The sequence below is a fragment of the Microcaecilia unicolor genome, chromosome 5, assembly GCF_901765095.1.
Source record: "Microcaecilia unicolor chromosome 5, aMicUni1.1, whole genome shotgun sequence".
Classification (NCBI taxonomy): domain Eukaryota; kingdom Metazoa; phylum Chordata; class Amphibia; order Gymnophiona; family Siphonopidae; genus Microcaecilia; species Microcaecilia unicolor.
The window spans coordinates 194,210,900-194,228,689 of NC_044035.1; the positions used below are offsets into that span (position 1 = coordinate 194,210,900).

At 45.9% G+C, this 17,790-nt stretch overlaps 1 protein-coding gene across 1 annotated transcript in view; it reads right to left on the bottom strand.

Annotated features, from left to right (window-relative positions):
- Positions 1 to 11,293: 11,293 nt before the first annotated feature.
- Positions 11,294 to 17,790, bottom strand: part of CTRB2 (chymotrypsinogen B2) — a 141,470-nt gene continuing 134,973 nt past the window's right edge. Inside the window, exon 7 of the mRNA XM_030205013.1 lies at positions 11,294 to 11,465. Within this exon, the coding sequence (XP_030060873.1) occupies positions 11,304 to 11,465 (162 nt within the window). The 3' untranslated portion in view covers positions 11,294 to 11,303. The remainder of the gene's footprint in view (positions 11,466 to 17,790) is intronic.

Consider the following 17,790-nt stretch of genomic DNA (forward strand, 5'->3'; position numbering starts at 1 on the left):
TACTTCCTTGTGGAAAAGAAAACAGGGGGGATGCATCCCCCCTAAGGGGGGCCCTAAGGGGCCTGAACAAATATCTGGTCCGAGAAAAGTTCAGGATGCTTTCCCTGGGCACCCTTCTTCCCATGATTCAGGAAAACGATTGGCTATGCTCTCTGGACTTAAAGGACGCCTACACTCACATCCCGATACTGCCAGCTCACAGGCAGTATCTTCGATTCCGTCTGGGAACACGGCGCTTTCAGTATTGTGTGCTACCCTTTGGTCTCGCCTCTGTGCCCAGAGTGTTCACGAAATGCCTGGCTGTAGTAGCGGCGTCTCTTCGCAGACTGGGAGTGCATGTGTTCCCTTATCTAGATGATTGGTTGGTGAAGAACACCTCCGAGGCAGGAGCTCTACAGTCAATGCAGATGACAATTCGACTCCTGGAGCTACTAGGGTTTGTCATAAATTATCCAAAGTCCCACCTTCTTCCAGTTCAAAGACTAGAATTCATAGGAGCTCTGCTGGACTCTCAGATGGCTCATGCCTACCTTCCCGAGCCGAGAGCCAACAATCTTTTGGCTCTCTTCTCTTGGGTGCAGGCATCTCAGCAGATCACAGCTCGGCAGATGTTGAGATTTTCATGTGACTCCCATGGCCCGTCTTCACATGAGATCAGCTCAATGGACCCTAGCTTCCCAGTGGCTTCAGGCCACAGAGGATCTAGAAGATGTTATCCTACTGTCCACAGATTTTCTCAAATCCCTGCATTGGTGGAGAATTCGATCCAATTTGACCCTGGGACGTCCATTCCAAATTTCTCAGCCATAAAAAGTGCTGACAACGGATGCATCTCTCCTGGGTTGGGGAGCTCATGTCGATGGTCTTCACACTCAAGGGAGTTGGTCCCCCCAGGAAACTGGTCTGCAGATCAACCTCCTGGAGTTACGAGCGGTCTGGAACGCTCTAAAGGCTTTCAAGAATCGGTTGTCCAATCAAATTATCCAAATTCAGACAGACAATCAGGTTGCCATGTATTATATCAACAAGCAGGGGGGCACCGAATCTCGCCCCCTGTGTCAGGAGGCCGTCAGAATGTGGCTTTGTGCTCACCGGAACGGCATGTTTCTTCAAGCCACCTATTTGACAGGCATAAACAACAGTCTGGCCGTCAGGTTGAGCAGGATAATGTAACCTCATGAGTGATCTCTCAACTCGAGAGTCGTACGCAAGATCTTTCAAGCGTGGGGCACCCCCTTGATCGATCTTTTTGCCACTCAGATCAATCACAAGGTCCCTCAATTCTGTTCCAGACTTCAGGCCCACGGCAGACTAGCGTTGGATGCCTTTCTCCAGCATTGGGGGGAGGGCCTCCTGTACGCGTATCCTCCCATACCTTTGTGGGGAAGACTTTGCTGAAACTCCTGCAAGACCGCGGAACCATGATTCTGATTGCTGCTTTCTGGCCCCGTCAGATCTTGTTCCCTCTTCTTCTGGAGGTGTCCTCCGAAGAACCGTGGAGATTGGAGTGTTTTCCAACCCTCATCACTCAGAACGAGGGGGCGCTTCTGCATCCCAACCTCCAGTCCCTGGCTCTCACGGCTTGAATGTTGAGGGCGTAGACTTTGCCTCCTTGGGTCTCTTGGAGGGAGTCTCCAGAGTCTTGCTTGCTTCCAGGAAAGATTTCACTAAGAAGAGTTACTTCTTTCTATGGAGGAGGTTTACCGTCTGGTGTGACAGCAAGGCCTTAGATCCTCGCTCTTGTCCTACAGAGACCCTGCTTGAATACCTTCTACATTTGTCTGAGTCTGGTCTTAAGACCAACTCTGTAAGGGTTCATCTTAGTGCTATCAGTGCTTTTCATTATCGTGTAGAAGGTAAGCCGATTTCTGGACAGCCTTTAGTTGTTCGCTTTATGAGAGGTTTGCTTTTGTCAAAGCCCCCTATCAAACCTCCTACTGTGTCATGGGATCTCAATGTCGTTCTCACCCATCTGATGAAACCTCCTTTTGAGCCACTAGATTCCTGCCATCTGAAGTACTTGACCTGGAAGGTCATTTTCTTGGTGGCAGTAACTTCAGCACGCAGAGTCAGTGAGCTTCAAGCCCTAGTAGCTCATGCTCCTTATACCAAATTTCATCATAATCGAGTAGTCCTCCGCACTCACCCTAAGTTCTTGCCAAAGGTGGTGTCGGAGTGTCATCTGAACCAGGCAATTGTCTTGCCAACATTCTTTCCCAAACCTGATACCCGCCCTGCTGAGTGTCAACTGCACACATTGGACTGCAAAAGAGCATTGGCCTTCTATTTGGAGTGGACAAGCCCCCACAGACAGTCCGCCCAATTGTTTGTTTCTTTTGATCCCAACAAGGGTGTGGCTGTAGGGAAACGCACCATATCTAATTGGCTAGCAGATTGCATTTCCTTCACTTACGCCCAGGCTGGGTTGACTCTTGAAGGTCATGTCACGGCTCACAATGTTAGAGCCATGGCTGCGTCAGTGGCCCACTTGAAGTCAGCCACTATTGAAGAGATCTGCAAGGCTGCGACGTGGTCTTCTGTCCACACATTCACATCTCATTACTGCCTTCAGCAGGATACCCGATGCGACAGTCGGTTTGGGCAGTCGGTGTTACAGAACCTGTTTGGAGTTTAGAATCCAACTCCTTCCCCCTAGGCCCGTTTTTATTCTGTTCCAGGCTGCACTCTCCGTTAGTTGTTAACATGTTAGGTCAATCTCAGTTATGTCCTCGCCGTTGCGAGGCCCAATTGACCATGTTTATTGTTTTGAGTGAGCCCATCAGTGAGAACAAGCAGCCTGCTTGTCCTCGGAGAAAGTGAAAGCTACATACCTGTAGAAAGTATTCTCCGAGGACAGCAGGCTGATTGTTCTCACAATCCCGCCCACCTCCCCTTCGGAGTTGTGTCTTCCCTTACCATAGCTATGTACTGGACTGACGAGCATGCTCGTGATCGGGTGCATGCGCGGTTCGCTCAGGAGCGCGAGACTAGCAAACTTTTGTTGCTAGGGAAGATTTTCCAGTCCTGGGCTGCCGCTTGATGTCACCCATCAGTGAGAACAATCAGCCTGCTGTCCTCGGAGAATACCTTCTACAGGTATGTAGCTTTCGCTTTATCCTCCACCTTTTAAGACACTGCCTATCCTGCTTGACAGTGATGGCAGAAAGAAAGCAAGTTTGGTCCAGTGAAGACTAAATCAAAATAACCATGACTCTGTGGCTATGTTCCACTACTGTTAAATGATTAATTGGATTTCTTGAACGGATTATATAAATGTAGGATGCATGACTAGGGACACAAGCATACATTTATTTATTCAATATCACAATTCCTCATGCACAGCCACAAAACAACTTTTTAGGGTGGATAGTGTTCCTTTTATTATTGACCAGATAGAGATAAGAGTTTTCAGTTTTGGCACAGTATAAGTCATCACAAGCACAAAATATAAGAAAGCCAATGGACTGCATTAGGGGCTTATAGCCCATTTATGTTTAAATAAAAGAAATCTGCATGAAACAAAACATTTATTTTTATTTGACTTATAAAACCACTTGCCCCTGAAACATGTTCAAAACAGAATAATCAATTACAGAATAATCAATTACGGATCAAGAAAGGGATCTGGGTGTCGTCGTCGATGTTACGCTGAAACCTTCTGCTCAGTGTGCTGCTGCGGCTAGGAAAGCGAATAGAATGTTGGGTGTTATTAGGAAGGGTATGGAGTCCAGGTGTGCGGATGTTATAATGCCGTTGTATCGCTCCATGGTGCGACCGCACCTGGAGTATTGTGTTCAGTACTGGTCTCCGTATCTCAAAAAAGATATAGTAGAATTAGAAAAGGTACAGCGAAGGGCGACGAAAATGATAGTGGGGATGGGACGACTTTCCTACGAAGAGAGGCTGAGAAGGCTAGGGCTTTTCAGCTTGGAGAAGAGACGGCTGAGGGGAGATATGATAGAAGTGTATAAAATAATGAGTGGAATGGATCGGGTGGATGTGAAGCGACTGTTCACGCTATCCAAAAATACTAGGACTAGAGGGCATGAGTTGAAGCTACAGTGTGGTAAATTTAAAACGAATCGGAGAAAATTTTTCTTCACCCAACGTGTAATTAGACTCTGGAATTCGTTGCCGGAGAACATGGTACGGGCGGTTAGCTTGACGGAGTTTAAAAAGGGGTTAGATAGATTCCTAAAGGACAAGTCCATAGACCGCTATTAAATGGACTTGGAAAAATTCCGCATTTTTAGGTATAACTTGTCTGGAATGTTTTTACGTTTGGGGAGCGTGCCAGGTGCCCTTGACCTGGATTGGCCACTGTCGGTGACAGGATGCTGGGCTAGATGGACCTTTGGTCTTTCCCAGTATGGCACTACTTATGTACTTATGTACTTATGTGTATGTAAAAGAAACTTCTACAAAATAGATGAAGATGTGATTCTATGGGCCCCAATGAAAAGAGAGTTTAATTCTACTTCCATTTAATTTCAATATATTTCATCACCTTTATAACACCAGGCTTCCCAAAATAGATTACAACAACAGTTAAGATGAACCCATTAGGAAACAGGATATCCTCACTGTAATCTGGAAAATACGACAAATCACAATGCAAATTAGTCATCTGTCCTAACAGCCTAATAAGATCCGCACCCAAACAATTCAAAACAGACCTCACAAACCATATAAATTACAGGCTTCAAAATGGACTCTTTCCCATGGATAAGGGAAACATCCTACTCACTCCGTTACCAAAAGATGCTAAAAAAAGCACAATGGACCTAACCAACTATCGACCAGTAACATCCATTCCACTCATGACCAAACTCATGGAAGGCATAGTGACGAAACAATTGACTGAATACCTAAATAATCACTCAATTCTGCACGAGGCCCAATCAGGATTTCGGACGAATCACAGCACCGAAACTGTACTAGTGTCTGCAATGAACGCATTCAAACAAGCAATTGCGACTGGTAACAACATCCTCCTCCTGCAATTCGACATGTCCAGTGCCCTTGACATGGTTAAACATGTCATACTAATACATATACTAGAATACTTCGGAGTAGGAGGCACTGTTCTCAAATGGTTCAAAGGATTCCTGACCACAAGATCATACCAAGTAACAACGAACGAGGACAGATCACTACCATGGATACCTGAGTGTGGAGTCCCCCAGGGATCCCCTCTCTCACCAACATTATTCAACCTAATGATGATACCTCTATCCATGCTACTAGCCAATCAAAACCTCAACACCTACATTTATGCAGATGATGTCACAATTTACATTCCATTGAAACATGATCTAAATGAAATCTCCAACGAGATCAACCAAAGCCTCCAAATAATGCACACCTGGGCAGATGCATTCCAACTAAAACTTAATGCAGAAAAAACACAATGCCTTGTACTCACCTCACAACATAACACAAAAAACTTCAACACCATAACCACACCATACTGCTCCCTTCTGATCTCACAAAACTTGAAAATTCTTGGAGTCACCATTGATCGAAACCTCACTCTCAACACCCACATGAAAAACACCTCACCCTTGATACCCATGTAAAAAATACGATGAAAAAGATGTTCTACACCATGTGGAAACTTAAGAGTAAAACCTTTCTTCCCGAGATACATCTTCTGTACCCTGGTACAGTCAATGGTAATAAGTCATCTAGACTACTGCAATGCACTGTACGCTGGGTGCAAAGAACAGACAATCAAAAAACTCTAAACTGCCCAGAACACGGCCGCCAGACTCATATTTGGAAAAACTAAATATGAAAGTGCAAAACCACTAAGAGAGAAACTTCACTGGCTCCCACTGAAGGAACACATTGAGGCTCATTTTCAAAGCACTTAGCCTCCCAAAGTTCCATAGAAACCTATGGAACTTAGCCTCCCAAAGTGCTTTGAAAATATGCCTCATTGTGTTCAAGATCTGCATGATTGTACACAAAATCATTCATGCAGACGCCCCAATCTACATGCTAAACCTCGTGGACCTACCTCTCAGAAACACCACAAGAACATCTCGCAAATTTCTCAACCTGCACTACCCCAGCTGCAAAGGACTGAAGTACAAACTGATGCATGCCACTACCTTCTCGTACATGAGCACGCAATTATGGAATGCATTACCCACAGACTTGAAAGCAATCAACGAAACAACTATCTTTCGAAAATCTCTGAAAACATTATTCTTCAACAAAGCCTACAATGAGCACCTATAACCTCACTAAGTCACCTCACCAACCCACTTAATCATGAAAGCTCATACAACTATCCTAATCACGCCCTTCCTTCTTCCCTCTTCCCTTCCTTGATCGCTACACGTGACTAACTGTATCTGAAATCCTGATATGACAATGTCAATAAATCTATATAAGCCACATTGAGCCTGCAAATAGGTGGGGGAATGTGGGATACAAATGCAATCTACTATAATAAAACTCACCCTCAACGTTCTGAGGACACTGACGTCAGTGAAGCCAAGCTCGGACTTCCTTCAAAAAGGTTCGAAGGTTCGTGGTGGTGAAGCCACCAAAATCGCTCCGGGCCCTGCCCTCGAGGGCGGAGCAATGGCTGAACAGCGAAAGGGTTGGCAGGGAGGGAGGCAGGGAGGCGGAGGGGGTGGGAAATCGCTCTGGGCCCCACCCTCGAGGGCGGAGCAATGGCAGACCAACGAAGGGGTTGGCAGGGAGGGAGGCAGGGAGGCGGGGAAATCGCTCCGGGGAGCTATGGCAGAACAACAAAGGGGTTGGCCAGGGGAGGGGGGTGTTGCTGACGAAAACCTTGCTAGTGCCCATTTCATTTGCTCTGAAACGGGCTTCTTTTACTAGTAAATAATAATAATATAGAACAGTGAAGAAAAATGAGCTCAACCTCATGTAGGCTGAATATGGCCGTTCTTCAGACCAACCTTATCTTGAACCATGCGCTTTTGAGCGACTGTCGGCCTCCCCCCTGTTTCTAGTTTAAAAGCTGCTCTATCTCCTTTTTAAATGCTGATGCCAGCAGCCTGGTCTCACCCTGGTTAAGGTGGAGCCCATCCTTTCGTAATAGGCTCCCCCTTCCCCAGAATGTTTCCCAGTTCCTAACAAATCTAAAACCCTCTTCCCTGCAACAACGTCTCATCCACGCATTGAGACTCTGGATCTCTGCCTGTCTCTTGGGCCCTGCGCGTGGAACGGGTAGCATTCAGAAAATGCTACCCTAGAGGATCTGGATTTGAGCTTTCTACCTAAGAGCCTAAATTTGGCTTCCAGAACCTCTCTCCCACATTTTCCTATGTCATTGGTACCCACATGTACCAAGACAGCGGACTCCTCCCCAGCACTATCCTATCTAGGTGACGAGTGAGGTCCGCCACCTTCGCACCAGGCAGGCAAGTCACCAGACGATCCTCACGTCCACCAGCCACCCAGCTATCTATATGCCTAATGATCGAATCACCAACTACAACAGCTGTCCTAACCTTTCCCTCCTGGGCAGCACTTGGAGACATATCCTCGGTGCGAGAGGATAGTACATCCCCTGGTGGGCAGGTCCTGGCTACAGGAGTACTTCCTACTTCACCAGGGTGATGCTCTCCTTCTAGGAGACCTCCCTCCTCCAAGGTAGCACAAGGGCTACTAGACTGGAGGTGGGACCTCTCTACAACATCCCTGTAGGTCTCCTCTATGTACCTCTCTGTCTCCCTCAGCTCCACCAAGTCTGCTACTCTAGCCTCAAGAGAACGGACACGTTCTCTAAGAGCTAGGAGCTCTTTGCATCGGGCGCAAACATATGACATCTCAGCAACTGGGAGATAATCATACATGTGACACTCAATGCAAAAGACTGGATAGCATCCCTCTCGCTGCTGGACTGCTGACTCCATCTTAGTGTTTTTGAGTTTTTCAATAATTTAAAACTTGCTACAGTATTAAGGATATTAGCCTAATATAAAAGTGTCTTTTACTTTTTATAGTATATTGTATGATTTATTTAGTATTTCCTTCTTAGATGGTGATGACATGTATTTAAAACTCTATAAGAGCACTCCTTGCTTGTTACCCTAATCACAATAACTGACTATAAATGAGGAGTTGTCCTAGGGGTGGGTGGGAATACTAAATTAGATCCTGCAGTGGCTGTTAGATTCTATCTGTTAATGCTGTGGTACAAAGCTTTTAAAACTAAGTGGAAAAGACTATGGAGATTAGCTGTTTTCTGTTAGCTGTTGAAATTTGCTTTTTAATTTTGCCTAACACTAACCTACAATTCCTCCTTTAAACCCCAATCTTTAAGTTCCCAAAGCACAAAGCAAAGTAGCGTTCACTTACCAGAGAAATGTCCTCTTCTCTCAGAACTTCTACCGGCTACAATAATTTTTGAAGCTGTTTTAGTGATATTCAATTGTTATTTCTTTTCTCCTCCAGTTTTTAAGGCACTGCCTATCCAACTGAAACAGCTTTAGACTTGTTACAGATGGACCAACAATAAAAAATGACAAGGTGGATGCAGCAGCTCATAAGTTTGCTTGCTTTGTTTTGAGTGAATGGCAGGTGAGTGGAAACAGTTTAACCAAATTGCCTTCCTTGCTTACAATGGACTAGATAGGCTCACTTCTACTCCTGTCAATTAAACCTCCTTGGACAGCTCTTTCTCCTTTCTCCACCCCCCCCCCCTCATCTTTCACCGCTCTCTACCGCCCGCGTGCTCATTTTCGCTGCCCTGTTCTCCCTCCAGCACTGGCGATTGACATAGGCAGCCTTCTGCCAGCATCGGGGCCTCTCCTCAGGCGCGTCCCGCCTACTCTAATGCAACTTCCTGTTTTCCGCAGAGGTGGGAGGCGCCTGAGGAGCGGTCCCAACGCTGGCAGAAGGCTGACTATGTCAATCGCTGGTGCCAGAGGGAGAAGACTTCAGGGCTGTTAAAACGACCACGCGGTGGATGGGAGAGGGAGAGAGCGGGCAGAAGAGACAGGAGAAGATACAAGACTTGAGTGGGAGGAGGGAGGAGGCAGAGAAATGTATTGGCATGTGGCACATAGGCACCATTTATTCTAAAAGTCTGTTTTGGGGAGCGGCTGATCACCCTGCGCCCCCTTGCTACGCCACTGGGAGCTGGGCAGATAGGAGAATGGGGCTGATGAGATCAATCTGATGCTGTGGCTGGGTAAAGGGGACAGGTGGGAGGAGTTTGTGTTGCTATCACTGATTTGACACTAGAGTTTGTTGAGTTGTAAAGTGAAACATTCTATTTCTGCTCTGTACCACTTGTTGGGAGAGTTTTATTGATTGATCTGGGAATACTCCGTGAATGAATAATTATAATCAGGGGTGTGCTGGTAAATTTTTAACAACAGGCTCTTTCTCCGTACGTAGCCAGCTCTGCAATCGGAAGGGCCAGGAGTGGCCGGGTGGGGTGGGGGAGCAACACTTGCCTCTCTCTCCTCCCTCCCTTCGTGTGGGCACGATAGGCATACCTTTGCTGGCAGCCAATAAATGGACTGCCACCACTCCCAATGTCTTGCTCTGAGCAGCATGCTGGAACTTCTCTCACATGCTTGAGAAGTCCCAGCCTGCTGCCCAGAGCTGGAAACAAGGAGCGGGGAGCAGCAGTAGTCTATTTACTTGGCTGGCAGGGCTCAGCATCCCCACCAGCAAAGTAAAAGAGAATTCAGCAGGGGGGCCCAAGCCCACATTTTGGGAGCCAGTTGTTAAAGTAGACATGGAGGGCCCTACTTTAACAACCGGCTCCCAAAATTCTTAAAAACGTAACAACCGGCTCTTGCGAGCCTGTGAGAGCCTGCTCCAGCACACCACTGATTATAATCCATATTCTCTGTGAGTAATTGTGCTCCTCACTCTAGGTCTTAGAGGTGTACAGCTAAGTCCTGGTGTCTGCCAGCACCAGAGGGCTCCACCCTGGTAGAATGAATGAGACATTTTTGTTTTGTGTATGGTTTGACTCCATTAGGCTGCTCCACTTTGGTTTTATGTGCATATATGGTTTATGTATTTTCATGATTTTGTAATAAATTTAATTGCTTGGCTCCTGTCAGTTTGTAATTTTCTATCACTCTTAACCACCTTACTCTCTGAGGGGCAGATGATCAGAAGCAAAAGAGGGCTTGGAACTGGGGTTAGGGTTTGCAGATCATTGGGGAGGAATGGTGAGCCCTGTCCAGCATGCATTTGCATGCTAGCAGGCCCCCCCCCCATTCACCCCAATAGAACCCCCCCCACACACACACAGGAACCTCACCTCAAGCCAGCAACACAAGTTCATGGGGGGGGGGGGGCTAGAGATCCGGTGGTGAAGCCCCTCCCAGCACATCCCAGGATGCATTGGGCAGGGCTGGGTGCCACCATTTCAAGGCGGCGCTGAAAGAGGAGGAAGTATACTACTCCTTCCTCCACCACTCAGGTACGGGAGGGTGGAGAAAGGGGGCCGCTAGACCACCAGGTTGGGAGGGGGGTTGTGTTTGCAGCCCACTGGGCCACCAGGGCTTTTATTTTGGGGTGTGGGGGCAGTTAGGGGGACTGGAGATCCACCAGATTACTACTGAAAAAGGTGTGACCAAAATCCAAATAAATAAATGAAAAAGAGCATATTTTCCTAAAAATTAAAGAACATATCTGAAGAAGTTCAAAAGGAGGACATGTCCTCTTATATTGTAACCCCAGCCCAGTTCCTAACAAATCTAAATGCTTCCTCCCTATGCTATTGTCTCATCCATGCATTGAGACTCTGGAACTCTGCTTGTCTGCATGGAATGGGGAGCATTTCTGAGAATGCAACTCTAGAGATTTTGGAGTTCAAGAGAAGGATGTAGAGAGCAGAAAACAGGTACAAAGGATATTCCTAGAAACAGGAACCTCAACTGTCACCTCAGGGGGAGAGTGGATCCTAGGAGGGTGGACAGAGAAATTTTCAAAACTCAGCTGTCTTGTGTCAGATGATGATACAGTCTGTAAATGTATCAGATACATTAAAGAAATTTTGCAGTGAACAGACTTTCTTTTGGACCAGCATTTCTGAGTGAAGGCAATTTACTGGCACTAAAGAAGTTGAAATACATTTAGGGTTTTGAAGCTATATTTTCCCCCATTTAGGAATCACTAAGTAAGAAATCAAAGAGGGGGCTACATTATTAATCACTTTAAACTGAGAAATAATCTCCCATATAAAATAACTGACTGAGCATTAAGCATTATTAAAAGACAAAAAATGTAGCATAAACATGTTTGTTTCATTATTTTATTGATTACCACTGGCACTTATATGTTGCTGGAAACATTTAGTTGGCGGCAATAATCTGGTCTACCCAGTCACGAAGCTCGGTGACACGGGCATATACAGCTGGAATGGTGGTGGAACATGTGCTGCTGCCCCAGGACACAATACCAACCAGACTCCAGGCATCATTTGACTCACACACCAAAGGTCCACCAGAATCACCCTACAGACCAAAAACACAGAGTTTGAAAAGATAATTTTCTGTCTAAATGGCATCATATATAGTGCTTTAAAGGAATGTGTGTATTTTTTCTGCTCTAGTGTCAGTGGAAATGCCCAAGAGTAGTTCTCCTGACTTTACTACAAAGACAGAGCTACATTTGAAATAATACAGAACTGTGGAATTAAGACAAATGATCCCATGATTATAAGATGTTTTTTTGTACAAGAAACATTTTCAACTAGGACTGTTTTCACATGAGCTTGAAATGTGAATTGACATTAGCGCAGGCCTGATATTCAAAGGACTTATGCTTCTAAACTTTGAGAGTTGTTCTCCTAAATGGGCCTCTTTGAGAATTTACTAGGGCTGAGTGCCAAAATTCATACTCAAAATTTCACTAAACTACTAAATTCGTGAGCATAAAACGTGGGTGGTAATGGATGCAGATTTAAGCAGGGAAAAAAAGTTAGAAGTTTTGCACAAATTTTCAGCACTAGGCTCATAGATCTAAGCAAATGAATGTCAGGCCTAAATTTATAAGCATACCAATCAATATTAAACTGACAGTGGTCAGTGTTTTTGTAAGCACTGAGGGGCCCTTTTACTAAGCCGTGTAGGCACCTACGCACACCCAGCGCACGACAATTCAGAACTACCGCCCTGCTACTGCGTGGCCTGGGTGGCATTTTCATTTATTATGCATGTCCAGTACGTGCTCCGGAAAATATATTTTATTTTCCAGTGTGCGGCACTAACCGGGTGGTAATCGGCATTGTATGCGTGCTGATGATTACCACCCAGTTAATGCATGAGACCTTACCGCTAAGTGAATGGGTGGTAGTAAGGTCTCAGGCCCAAAATGGACGTGCGCCAATTTTCATTTTGCCGCATGTCCATTTTCGGCTCAAAAAAGGCAGAAAAATGGACCTGTGCACGTCCAATACAAGCATCTACACCAGCGCAGGTCACTTTTTGGCGCACCTTAGTAAAAGGACCCCTGACTGTGGCCAGCAAAGGAGTCCTTTTACTAAGGTGTGCTGAAAAATGGCCTGCGGTAGTGTAGATGTGCGTTTTGGGCACGCACAAAATTATTTTTTTAGTGCACCTATGAAAATGCCTTTTTAGCCGAAAATGGACGTGTGGCAAAATGAAAATTGCCGCACACCCATTTTGGTTCTGAGACCTTACCACAAGTCATTGACCTAGTGGTAAGGTTTCACATGGTAACCGGGTGGTAATGGTCTACGTGCATTAAATGCCACTTGATGCACGTAGCTGCCACAAGCCAGAACATAAAAAATAGTTTTCAGATGTGCGTAGTGGACGAGTGCAAAAATTGAAGTTACCACAAGGGCCACGCGGTAATCGGGTGGTAACTCCAATTTGGCGCACGTTGGGAGCGCGTAGGCGCCTACACGGCTTAGTAAAAGGGCCCCTAAATTAGTCCATGATATTCAATGCCGGTCCAAGTATTGAATATCTGGCCCTCAATGGACTGCTGCTGGCCGGCCAAACTTATGCAGATCCAGCCAATATTCAGCTGGGACTCACACTTAGGGGGTCTTTAACAAAGGCACACTAGCATTTTTAGTGTATACTAAGCACTAGAAGTGCCCATAGAAATATATGGGTGTCTCTAGCATTTAGTGCACACTTATTTTTAGCATGTGCCAAAAACGCTAGCAAACCTTTGTAAAAGGACCCCTAAATAAGAGGTACTAAGGACCAGGTATTCAGTAAATGGTGCTCAAAAACTGGTACCAGAAAAAAATGGTGCTCAGCACTATTCAATAAAATATGCTGCCAGCTGAGCGCCCTTTACAAAATAGCACATAGTGCCAATTCCTTCACCCAAAACCTCTGACCTGTTCATGCCTCTCCCATGGCCGCATCCCTTTTTGGGTTGCATGCTATGGGATTTAGGTGCCAGTGTTATAGAACAGTGAACAGGTAGATACGTGTGCAACTCCTAACACCTTCCTTCTCTCTTCCTTTACTTAATTTTTGTACACTACCAATTGTATCTGATATCCTGGAATGACTACGTCATAACAAATCTCTGTAAGCCATATTGAGCCTGCAAATAGGTGGGAAAATGTGGGATACAAATGCAATAAATAAATAAATTGTTAGAATCCAACTATTGCTTGTTAACAGCTCATTAACCAATTAAGTTGTATGCACATCTCAGGATAATGCGCAAATTTGGATGACTTTTACAGAATCCAGGGGTAAGTGCTTTTACGCTAATTATAAGAAAAGTGCTACATACTATCTTCAAATTTAACATGATACCAATGACAGTAAATGCAGGGAATGCCCCAAACTACAGACAGCCCTACATGGCCACTGGCAGCAATTTTGCCTTTAGTGCGTACCATTTCCAGCCCTATGGCAAATAATTCTGTAATTTCTAGCATACTACTACTACTACACATTTCTAGAGCGCTACTAGGGTTACGCAGCGCTGTACAGACAGATTAACATAAATTGACATAAAGGACAGTCCCTGCTCCAAGGAGCTTACAATCTAAAGGGTGAAATGTCAAGTAGGGGTAGTCCAGGTTTCCTGAATAGAGGTATGATGGTTAGGTGCCAAAGGCAACATTGAAGAGGTGGGCTTTGAGCAAGGATTTGAAGATGGGCAGGGAGGGGGCCTGGCGTATGGGCTCAGGGAGTTTATTCCAGGCATGGGGTGAGGCGAGGCAGAAAGGGCGGAGCCTGGAGTTGGTGATGGTGGAGAAGGGTGCCGAGAGGAGAGATTTGTCTTGAGAACGGAGGTTACGGATAGCAGTGGCGTAGCTACGTGGGGCCTGAGGGGGCCGGGGCCCCCGCAGATTCACCCCAGGACCCCCCTCCCGGCGAACCCGCCCCGGCCTACCTTTACTTTTGCTGGCGGGGGATCCCACTCCCCGCCAGCCGACGTCTTCTCAGTCCTTCCTGCTCTTCAATTTGTTTGCTGACGTCCTGCACGTAATTGTACGTGCAGGACGTCAGACTCAGAGAACAGCAGGGAGCGACTGAGAAGAAGACGTCGGCTGGCGGGGAGTGGGATCCCCCGCCAGCAAAAGTAAAGGTAGGCTGCAGCGGCGGCGGGTTTGCGGCAGGAGGGGGGGGCGGCAATGTCGGCGGTGGGGGGGCGGCGCCGGGGGGAGGGCTAAAATGTGCCCCCTCCCCCCGGGCTCTGGACCCCTCCCCCACGGAAGGCTGGCTACGCCCCTGACGGGTAGGAATTTAAGGGGATGAGGGTAGAGAGGTAGGGAGGGGCTGTAGATCGAGTGCATTTGTAGGTTAAAAGGAGAAAATCAGTAGAAGGTCAAAGGATACATAAAAACAAAAAAGGAGAAAGGTCCCCGTTTCAGACCGCTGAGGCAGGCATTCAGCCAAAACATGGCTGCATCTGGGTCATCACCTCTACTTTATATGTTGGTAATATGTTTATATGTTGGTAATATGGTGGTAATTGGGCAACACCATGCGCTGGGTTACCATGTGCCACATGCTGGGTTATCACTGGAGCCCTTACCACCACCTCAGTGGGTGGCAGTAAGTGCTCCTCCTTGCATGGCCACGTCTTTTTAAGGGGCTTTTTAACTGTGCAGTAAAATGGGCCCTGGCGTGCGGTAAAAACAGCCCCTGCAGCTTGGTTAAAGGACCCCTAAATTTACAGCTACCACAGGTAAAGGTTTACTTTAAGCTGCAGTAACTGCAAATTTTTCCATGGCTTAGTAAAGGGACCCTTTGTATGTATTGGAAAATAATGCTAGTATTTTACAAAAGGCTCAGTAAATATTACCAAAGATGCACTTGGTGCCACACAGAACAGAAGAAGACATTTTATAAAGCAGCGTTAAAAAAAAAGCAGCATGGGGTTTTACTTCACATCCTCGCTTTTCTTTCTAAGCCCATAATGGCATAGTTTGCGATTTATTCTTTCAGTTGTCACTATGGGGCCCTTTTACTAAGCCATGTAAGGCTCTACGCATGCCCAACGTGCACCAAAATGGAGTTACCGCTCGGCTACTACGTGGCTTTTGCGGTAATTTCATTTTTGGTGAATGTCCGATACGCATGTCTGAAAAATAACTTTTAGTCTCGGCTGCGCGTAACGGACATGTGCCAAGTGGCATTTGGCGGGGGTAGGTCACTACCACCCAGTTCCCATGTGAGACTTTACCGCTAGGTCAATGGCTGGTGGTAAGTTCGCAGGCCCAAAATGGACATGTGGCAGTTTTGATTTTGCTGCACATGCATTTTTGGCAAAAATTTAAAAAGGCATTTTTTACAGGTGCACTGAAAAATGATTCTGCGTGTGCCCAAAACCCATGCCTACACTATTGCAAGCCATTTTCAGAACACCTTAGTAAAAAGACCCCTATATATCTTTTAGCTGCCACTTTTATGCTACTTTATTTCTCATTCTGCAAAGTGCCACCATATATTTACAAAATTATCTGATGCAGTTTATTGGTTTCCTTTTCCTGACATTGGTATTGTATTAACATGTGGGCAAGCTCCATTTTTGATTCCAAGAACAGTACACTTTAGTCATCTTCTGTTGCAATAGTTGTTTTATTTTGCAACTTACCATAATATTTTTTTTATTTATTGAATTTTCCATTTTAATTTCAACATAACATTTGAAATCTGAAAAGATGATTTTAAGTCAAAAATATATACATTAAAAATAATCATTATACATTTCTTAATCAAAGGAATGATCTATTACTCATCTTTAGTCCAACAATTTGAGGCATTACTGAATTCTTAAGGAAATCAATATTTAGGTTAGACAAATAACATCTAGCACTAGAAAGAAAAAGGCGGCCGAGAAGAGCTAACCGGGTACTAATACTATTGCGGAGTCGAAGTTGTTACAGTCAGTGGCGTAGCCAGACAACCAATTTTGGGTGGGCCTGAGCACAAAGTGGGTGGGCACAAAATTTTCTCTCTCTCCCCTCTCCCCCAGCACTTCCCAACTCAAAATATAAATACTTTAACTGATGAGGATCCCCAATCTCCGTCAGCTGGGGACCTCCACCAGAGTTGGCCAGAACTCCTCCCTGCCAAGCCAAGCAGGCAGTAACAACTCCTCGAGCCACTGATGCCAGCACCCCATACATGCTTAGTTGTCAGTGGCTCCAGGATGCTGCCCCCATCTGCCAAGCTTGGCGGAAGGCAGCTCCAGCCAGCCCCGGAACAGATCCCCAGCTGGCAGGGCTTGGGGATCTCCACTAGCCACAGCAAGGGTCAGGACTGCTGTTAACCATGCTGGTGACCAGGGCAGAAAATAAAGAAGCCCCTCCCCCAATTCCTTCTCCTCTCCAATCTCTTCATCTGCCATTACAGTCACACTGACAGACCCTCACCAATTACAGAACAAGGGATCACAAATTAGAAATAAAACGTCGTCGGGATAGGACGTGGTGATCCTATCTTGGAGGATTTTTCTTAATTCGATTGCTTTTTTCCTATGCCTAAAAGGAAGGGGAAGATGAGGGGGGGGTAGCTCCTTACCCTCCACGCTACCTCCTCGAGGGCAACCTCTGATTACGGAATACACAGTCTCTGTCGCTACTTCGGGCGTTCCATTAACTGAGGCGGAGAGGAGCCTCGGTCAGGAGAGTGAACTCTCACTTAGCCCGCGAAGTCCTCGCTTGCCTCGAGTAGCAGGAAGCGACGCGGGAGGAAGTCCCGCCCAGCAGCTCGGATTCTAAGCTGCGGTTTTGGGGAAGGAGCATTCCTTCGGTGCAGCACTGCTCCCGCTGGGTTTCCCCAGCGAAGATCCGAGTCAAACATCCATGCCCAGGAGTAGGGGAAGTATGGGTAACATCCAGGTGGAAGCCCGAACCGCACAGGAGATGGCGGATCAATGGTCGGAACCTGTACTACAACTCCTACCCCTGGAGAAACCACCTAAGGTGACGCTGGAGTCTCTGTGGGGGCGATGGAATCTTTGCATAAAATTTGTCTAACTTTTGTTTCCAGCTCACAAGCTAACACCTTAAAGATAGAGTCTCTTCAGACTAATATGGTCTCTTATGCAAGTAGTTTAAAACAATGTGAGTTATCTATTTCTTTGTTGAAAGAACAAGAGTGTAAACTGTTCCAAAATGCGGACTTGATACATAGGAAGATTGAGAATTTAGAAAATGGGGCTAGAAATTTAAATTTGAGGTTTTTGAACTTTCCCTTTGTTAAATATACCCCATTAAGAGATTTGTTTCATAAGTTTCTGAAGGAAATTTTTTAATATTCTGAGACAAACTTTCCCCCAATACAAAAACTTTATCTGTTGCCAGCTCGAGATTCAAAGGAAAAAGAT